This window comes from Quercus robur, chromosome 7 (assembly GCF_932294415.1).
Source record: "Quercus robur chromosome 7, dhQueRobu3.1, whole genome shotgun sequence".
NCBI classification, from domain to species: Eukaryota; Viridiplantae; Streptophyta; class Magnoliopsida; order Fagales; family Fagaceae; genus Quercus; species Quercus robur.
In genome coordinates, this window is record NC_065540.1 from 35,445,005 (window position 1) to 35,454,095 (window position 9,091).

Sequence of the window (9,091 nt, forward strand, 5' to 3'; positions counted from 1 at the left end):
GATGTTTGGAAATGATACTAAGAGCATTCTCATCAAAGGTGTTAAAAATGCTAAATGCTATTTTTTTAGCATTTTTAACACCTCAAATCATAAAAACCCATCTTTATCAAGGGTGTCAAATCTTAAAAATTTTAGCAACTTGCTACAGTGAGGTTTTATTACTAACACCTCACTGTAGCAAGCTGCTACTATTTTTTATTATTTTCTTTTTTCCTTTTCACTCTCTCTCTCTCTCTCTCTCATGCTCTTTGTCCCCTCTCTCTTTCACTCTCTCTGCCTCTCTGTTTCCCTTTCTCTCTGCATCTTGAGTTCGTGGGTCTTGGGTGTAGCCGGGTTGAGTCAGTGTTCTTGAGACGTCATTCTTGAGTTGGCGTGGTTAGTGTTCTTGGCTGGGGTTGAGATCGGAGAGGCTAGGCCACTGGGGTGGTGGTCATCGGAGAGGTTGGGGTGGGTTTTGGCTACGGTTTTGTGGTGGGTTTAGATTGGGGTGAGTTTGATTTGATTTTGGGTCTAGATTTGGTTTTGGGATTGTGTTTTGGTTTTACAGTGTGAAGGAGGAAAGGGAGAGGAAAGTCAAGCTACCGTCGTGGAAGAAGATGACGATTGGGAGGGAAATGGTGTTTGTGTTCGTGTTCGTGGGAACGAAGAGGCGGAACCAGATCCGCAGTTGATGGTGCCGTCAGATCGGGTCTTCCATGGGAGGATGTAGGAATTAGAATTTGATGGTTTGTTTTCGTGTGTGTGGGTGCATGCTACAAAGTTGAAGAAGGGATGAACTTTTTTTTTTTTTTTTTTTTTGGGTTGATTTTGGAGGTTGGTGGTTAAGGTTGTGGTTGGTGGTGGTGGCTGTGGCTGTGGCTGTGGTTGTGGGCAGTGGTGGCAGTTGGTGTTGGCAGTGGCAGTGGGTTTGTTGGTAGTGAAAGAGATGAAAATGAGAATAAAAAATAATAAAAAATTAATATTTTAATGAAGCGGTAAAAATATAAATTTTTTGATGTTGGGTGTATTGTAAATTGTGGTGTTAAAAATTGATAAAGTAGGTCTTTGAGATTCTAAATGCTAAATATTTTGAAATTTTTAATGAGGATGCTCTAACCACGGTTTTGAAAACTGGACTGGACCGGCCAGTCCGATCGGTTTAACCGGGAATCGGCCTTCAATTCTGTCCAATTATGAGAAAAATCGAAAATAGCTTAAAAACCGGGAAAATTTGAAAAACCGGTCGAAAACCGGGAAAATTCAACTACCTACCCAAAACCCACAACTCAACCATCACCAAGACCCACAAAACATCCCAACCATCCACCACAACCCACAAACCTAACCACCCATGACCCATAAACCATCCAAAAACCCAAATCAATAAAGCCATGTAGCAATAAAGGAAAAAAAAAAACCCAGAACTAAGATTAAAAGAATGAATCAACGACGGTGGAGGTGGCCAAGAAACAGTGGGGCCGACGATAATGGAGGATAACAGAAAGAAAAAAGAAAAAAGAAAAAAACTCAGGGAGGTGAATCAATGGGTGGTGCTAATGACGGTGGAGATGTAATCAGTGATGAGTGGCGTTGATGAGTGGATTGGTGGCCGGTGATGAGTGGAATTTGGGAGTGGATCAGAGGCTGAAGTGGATCGGTGGCTGGTGATGAGTGGCATCCGCTTCCTACTCTATTTCTCTCAAATCAAAAAAACAAAACAAACCCACCAACCCTCAAACCCACCAACCCTCAAAGTGAATTTGATTCAAAATCAAAGCCTTGGAATTTCGCAGAGAGAGAGAGAGAGAGAGAGAGAGAGAGAGAGAGAGAGAGAGAGAGAGAGAGAGAGAGAGATTGTATTTTTCTCTCTCCCTATAGGGGCTGGAAACACACATTTGTTAATATATATATTTTTATATATAATTAAAAAATTATTAATTATTTATATAATTTAAATAAATAATAATTAAATTATTTTTAAAGTCACCGGTCTAACCATTGATTGGACTAAAAAACTGATAATTAGCTTCTCGATCTATTCTTTCACCGTACAGGTTTTTAAAACCATCGCTACTAACAAAATTGATTAAAAATGAGTGTTATTTTGAGGAAAAAAAAAAACTTTTCTCCGTTCCCTTAACAGTAACACGTCTATCTCTCTCTCCCTCTCCTGGTCTCCTTTTGTATCTCTTCTCTTTCTTTCTCTCACAGCCACGCCCGCCGATCTCAACAAGTTGTCTACCAACCCACGCCGCGCCGTCCACCATGCCGCACCGCTGACGCGGATGTGAACTCGCTCCTTTTGTTGCTGGGATTGCTATGCCACTGTTGTGGGCTGATTTTGGTGGTGATAGGAAATTTATTTTCAAACTTCCATGGCCAACCAAGCTCCTCCTTGAACAAATCTACATCCTTCAGTTTGGGTTGATTTTTGCAGTTCTCTCTCATGCGATGCTCTGTTCATCGTGATTTACTGACTTTGTTTGCAAATTTGTTGATTTTGTTTTTGTTTTTTTTTTTGGGTTAGTTTAGCCAGAAATTGTGCAGAGGCTCTTACTCCGCGACTGTTGTTTTGCCCAAACGGCACCAGGTTCGGATTCGGATTCAGCAGAACAACTCAAGTATCAAGAAGCCTCGCTCGCATCTTCATTTCAACACAAAAACAGGTTCTCTCTCTGAATCAAATATCATGAGGGCATTATATAGAGTCAGACCCATTATCATTCGCTCTACGCCTTCTTCTTTCCCTTTCACAGACCCACAAAAATGCCCATTTGGCCCTTTCAACTCCTTCACCCAAAAGAGGTTCAAAAAGCCAGTAATCTCAGCTCGAACTCGCTTAGAGGACAGAGTCAGAGACCCAAAGCTAGACGAACTAATAACCCACCTCAAAAAACTCAAAACCATCCTCAATCTCCACCAACTTATGTCAAACAAAAAACGTGGTCCCTTCGTTTCATTACAACTCATGTCCAGGTGGAAAAACATCGTTGGACTAAATGTCAACATAGGCACATTTATCAACAAATACCCACATGTTTTTGAGGTTTTTAAACACCCAATTAGGAGGAATCTTTGTTGTAGAGTTAGGCAAAAGATGAAGGCTTTGATAGAAGAGGAAGAGAGAGTTGTGAAAGAATGTGAATTAGAAGCTGTACAGCGTGTAAAGAAGTTGTTAATGATGTCTGTAAATGGGACTCTTGGTGTTCATGCTTTGAGATTGATTAGAAGGGAATTGGGTTTGCCTGAGGATTTTCGTGACTCAGTTCTGGCTAAGTATAATGCTGATTTTAGGTTGGTTGGGTTGGAGATAGTTGAATTGGTTGATAAAGATGAGAGTGTGGGGGTTGCAAAGGTTGAATTTTGGAGGGAAAAAGAGTATAGAGAGAAGTGGTTGAGTGAGTTCGAGACCAAATATGCATTTCCTATCAATTTCCCTACAGGGTTTAAGAAAGAAGCAGGGTTTAGAGATAAGTTGAAGAATTGGCAAAGGCTGCCTTATTTGAAGCCTTATGATAGGAAAGAGGTTGTAAAGGTTCGAACTTGTGGTGGGATTGAGCAGTTTGAGAAGCGGGCGGTTGGGATTCTTCATGAGTTCTTGAGCTTGATGGTGGAGAACAAGGTTGAGGTTGAACGGTTAGCTCATTTCAAGAGGGATTTTGCTATTGAAGTTAATGTGCGTGAACTACTTTTGGAGAACCCTGGAATTTTTTACATTTCTACTAAAGGGAATGCACAAACGGTTTTTCTTAGAGAGGTGTATAGTAAAGGGCATTTGATCGAGCCAAATCCAATATATGTTATTAGAAGGAAATTGTTGGACCTTGTCTTGCAAGGCTGTCGAAGTACTCGAGAACTGGCAGCTGAAAAGGAAATCAAGGAGCTGAGTAGTTCTGCAGGGTGTACGGCAGATGGAGGTAGGAGAGATGGTGACTGGGTTATCCCAATTTTGGAGAATTTTGACAATGAAAATCCCGATAACAGTGTGAGTGAAATCAGTGAGTAATCAGAGTTTACTGAATTCAATGAGAAAGGAAGTGGTGAAAGTGAAAATTGCATTGAGGGTTGAATCAAATAAGCCATATGATGGTCAACATTTATTCTCCAGCAAGTGTGTATATGTGAATAGGTCCAACAATGACCCATAATCTTGAATAGGTCAGATTGTGGCCATGGACCTCAAGAAGGTTCCATCAGACAATGATCCACTCAAGAGTCAAGTAACTCACCTTGGACATTGAGTATGGTAAGTTTCATATTCATTAAAAATTCTCTGTCTTGATTGTATGCTTGTATGTGTGAATATGGCCTGGGTATAGAATTTATTGATTGGTTCAGTAAACATCTGTTTAGCACTGGAAGAACATTTGTTCATAATAAGTATTGGTTATCTCATGATATCTGCATAGATTTTCCCTTGTATTATAGCGAAAGCATTTATCATTTGCTTGAAAGTTGTCATGGTTCCTCCTGTATGCTAAATATTGCTATGTCTGTTGAAACTTTTTTTTTTCTCTAAAGAAGCTTCAGACATATCCCTTGACATACTTTTTTGGGTATATTTCTGTCATGTTATTTGTAAGAACTGCCTTACTACAGAACAATGTGCAGAGCCGAAAATCTGTTATTCAAAGCAGGTTAAATTCTTGGTCTATCTAGGCTTGTTGATTCACTTGTTGGAGAAATCTCTATTCTTTGCATATCTTATGGTGAATAAACTCTATCTCCAACTTATCATCTAATCCCGGTATTGGTTTATGCTTTATATTCTCAACCATTTGGGGGAATAGTGTTTGTGACAATTGATTTGCTCATAATAATAAAATTACATAATGTCTTGTTTCTTGTTTGGTTAACAATAAGGCCCTGAAGTTTTTGCTAGTTTCCATCTACTTGCTGGAAATTCAATATATGCTTCTTCATGGCTATTTCATTTTTTGGTTCTTTGTTTGTATGTGAGGCTGTGAGCCCACTAGCTTAGAGTTTTACAATTTTTGTTTATATTTGTCTGCTCATTATCATATTTTGGTTGTTTTTCTTATTGGTTGTCCAAATTTCTGAAACACTTGCTTGGACAGTCATTTTAGTGTTTGTGAAATAGAAATTCTATGTTCTGGTAAAGGTTCAGCTGTCACAATTTTTCAGATTTCCTTGCTCCCCAAATGCTTGTCTTCTTTCATAACTAGAGCCCAAATTGACCCTTGGGGTTGAGAATTGTGATAAACACCTGATGTGAAGACTCAGATAAATAGTTTCGAATCATCCAACCTTGAGAGAAGAAAAGAAAATTATGAATTAATTGTATCCTTATCTAAATTCTTTGACAGTCCCTGCTATTCAAATGAAAAATGCATGATTAAAAACTGAAGTCTTCAAAAAAAGACCAAAGTCTTGAATTTCATTGTAAATCAATGTTCAATTCCTCACATGTTTTGTTTATCTGTTTCCATCTTATTATATTCGCAATCACTTTTATCATTTCATGTTTTCTTTATTTTTGAAATTTTTGGTCACTGTAATGTGTTGTGCAATAGCGGAAGCTCTAACATCAATTATTATGATTTGGGGTTAGCGGAAGACATTCACATGAACAAGAAAGTAAAACATCCACAAGAGACAACAATATTTATCATAGTTTGGCCAACTCCTTGCCTACGTCCACAGGCAATGCCAACAAAAAATATCCAATATTAATGATATGGATTACAATGACTCTTAGCAAATCTCATGACACTCACAACTCACGCAAACAACGCTGACAAATCTCACCAACATAAACCAAACCTCTCACAAACACAAACTCACAATTCCAAAGTCCCAATACACCCAATATACCCAATAACTCTCTTGTAGTCACAAAACAAACTCTCGTCTCACAACCATGGGTAATTTTTCAACCCCAAAAATCTACCAAACTACTCTTTGAAGGCCCACTCATGTTTTTCTAGGAGTCTTCTTCTCTCCCCATTTGGGAGGAATCTTGGGCAAAAGCCACCGATCCCTTTGCAATAATGCCTATTTATAAGTCTCCAATCCTATTCCTTGATGGATAAGGAATACCCAATTGCTTCTTCAACAAAAAAACCTTTTTCCTTTTATGTCAAGGAGACTCAATGTTTTCCATATCAAGTAAATTCTTTGTCTTCTACACCAAGGAAAAAAGCTTTCCTTCCACATCAAGAAAACTCAAATAAAAATTAATTAGGAATTTGAGGCAATATTCAACATAATGAAAGTGGTTTATGTCCAAAGTCCCAACTAAAGAACCAATTTGCTACTATTTTTTTTCTTCGAAAGTTTCTAAAGAAAACTTGGTAAGCTTGCCAAGGAGCCATAGTTCAAATGGCATTTCCTCCTCTCACAAGTGTGGGTGGAGGGTGTCATGGGTTCAAAGCTCACTAGTTGCATGTGTAACTTAAAATTAAAATAATAAATAAAAAGAAAGAAAACTTGATAAGCTCGATATTTTCTGCCATGGCATGACAATTACTATGGAGGAGATCTCATCTGGAAATAAATTGACCTCTCTTTACTTAGAAAAGGATATATGACTCGTACTTTTAATGGATGAAATATTAGATGGAATGCTAATACATCTATTTGCAAAAAAAAAAAAAAAAAAAAAAAAAAAAAAAAAATCGTTTACAGAATTGGCCAGAGGTGATTTAAGAGTTCCAAATATCTCAAGAATATACTGAAATAGTTTGATTTGCTGTTTCCTTTCTTTCCTCTATTTGACTATGTAAGTGAGGCTCAAATTTGAATGAGAATCATTTTTGCATTTTGGACACCATGCAAATTATTTGAGCTAGTTTGGATGGATTAATGATGTGATGTTGCACATACTTATTCATTTCTGTTCTGATTGGAGCAGAATTATGATAGGACGAAGATATAAGACAAGAAACAATTTTTACCTCAGTCTGAGGCCCAGAGAATGGGGAAGATATAAAGAAGAAAGACCAAAATTGAGGAAACTAGGGCAGCCAAGGAATATATTGAATCATTGATTTAGTGCCAGTATGTGCGGAATGATCATTCTAAATAAGTTAGCAAAAATTAGGTCATAAAAAATTTGATTTTGATTGTCAAATTCTGTATAACTATTTGACCACCAAAAAACCATGTGTTATTGGAGAAGTTAAAACTAAATTTTTTGAACTTTTATACCAGTTTACTGTAGCAAGTTGTTAAAAATAAAATACAATATTTTATTAAAATTATTTCTTTGTTCAATTAAAAAACTCAAATTCTTTTTCATCCTTATTATTGTAATGAGTTGTTTATATTATTTTAAATGATGTGTTAAAAATATAGAATATTTGATGTTAGGTGTATTGTAAAGTGAAGTAGTATAAATATATAAAGTAGCTTTTTAAGGTGCTAAAAACTAAATTTTTTAGCACCAATATTGTAAATGCTCTAACTTCAAAAAAAAAAAAAAAAAAAAAAAAAAAAAACAACTAGCCTAGTATTAATTTTTTTTTTAATGTATTAAGAAACAATGATTTTGTGTATTTATAATTTGTTAATACTATATAAATGCTTATTTGGAGTTCTTTATTTTATTTTATTTGCTTATACTGTGGCTCCCTTAAATGTAAAATCCTGAGTCCGTCCTGGATTGTATGTCTTTTCACTTTGTTTTCTTCTTCTTCATTCTGGAGCCGTGATCTTTTCTGATAAATGGCATTAAATGACTTCTTGAGTTGAAGATCATGTTCTTGGGCCATCTGAATTAAAAGAAAAGAGAGAACAAAAGTGATGTTGCTGACTAGCTGATTGCAGCAATCTAATTTTTCTTTATTGGATAATTAAAAGAAGCATGCGGTATGTAGAGGCAGGAATGACAAGATTAGTTGTGTCAATCCAAATATGACACAAGCCTCTTATGTCTCAAATTCATAGCCTGTTAACTTCGTGTTGCATTCACGGGTTGTGTTAAATTTTGCCACCTCTACTTGTATTACCTATTTCCTATAGAGTAAATGTATATTTGGATGCATACAACCATGACATGTATCCTTTTGACAAATCATAAGATTACATGTGTTAGAAGTTAGAACTCTATTTCTTATTTTCATTTGAGTTATTGCCTATAATTTTCTAATAGAGCCCATATGAGAGCAATTAATTTCTCATTAAATGTTTTAAGACAATAAATTTCTCCTCATAAACTTTCATTCTCATTTGAGCAACCTCATAATGAAGACAACAATAGTTATTACTTCTTATTAAAGCCTATTATTAGGGCAATAAATTTCTTCCATAATGGTTTTAAGACAAAAAATTTATACTCATAATTTCCCTAGCTTAATATCTTTTCCGGCATCCTTTTGTCTTCTATTCCTATTATCATTGTCATTTGGGCTACCTTTTATTGAAGAGAATAACTTTCTCTCCATAAACATTTTAGTAGCCAATGTGAAAGGGGTAAAAATAAAAAAACCTTAGATGACATCTCCTACTCTTACGACTTTTCATTTTTTTATGAGAGATGCTACGTCTACAACATTTTTACAACATTTTTACAACAAATCATGGGTGGTTAGTTGTTATTGGTTCAAATTTAAAACTAACACTAAGATTACTTTTTTGCCCCAACAAAAACAACCAGTAACAACTTGCCACTTAGGATTTGTTGTAAAAATATTGTAGAAATGTTGTAGACATAGCATTTCTCTTTTTTTATTCCAATAAAGGTTTAAATGCCTAAACACTTCTCTTTTATTGTGTTTGTAGTTCTGGCTCTCATTCCATAATCATGAACTTTTTTTTTCTGTAACTTTTCTAATATTGATTGTAGAATAGAGGTATTTTATTTTTTGGTCAATGGGAAGATTACTTTCTTTCATACAATTATTGACAATAAATTTCTCCCATAAAATTCACATAATTTCCCATAAAAAAAGTTAATTTGCATTTAATACATTGGGTGGAAGAATTTGAACAACCTTTGTGTACCTACAACTTGATAACCTCAACTATAAAAGTAGAAGGAAAATGAATTTCAAGGGCAACTAAATATCTTTTTTGAGCACCAAAGAAATGAAATAGGTGTGTTTATGGATGTTTTGTATGGTCAGTGCAGTAGAGGGTCCTAGGTAGCATA

The 9,091-nt window shown here is 35.8% G+C and overlaps 1 protein-coding gene across 1 annotated transcript; it reads left to right on the forward strand.

Annotated features, from left to right (window-relative positions):
* Positions 1-2,069: 2,069 nt before the first annotated feature.
* On the forward strand, positions 2,070-4,651 carry LOC126693233 (protein ROOT PRIMORDIUM DEFECTIVE 1). The gene is made up of 2 exons (XM_050389142.1): positions 2,070-2,415; positions 2,507-4,651. The coding sequence occupies exons 1-2, from the start codon at positions 2,299-2,301 to the stop codon at positions 3,983-3,985; spliced, it is 1,596 nt and encodes a 531-aa protein (XP_050245099.1). The 5' UTR covers positions 2,070-2,298; the 3' UTR covers positions 3,986-4,651.
* The last annotated feature ends 4,440 nt before the right edge of the window (positions 4,652-9,091 follow it).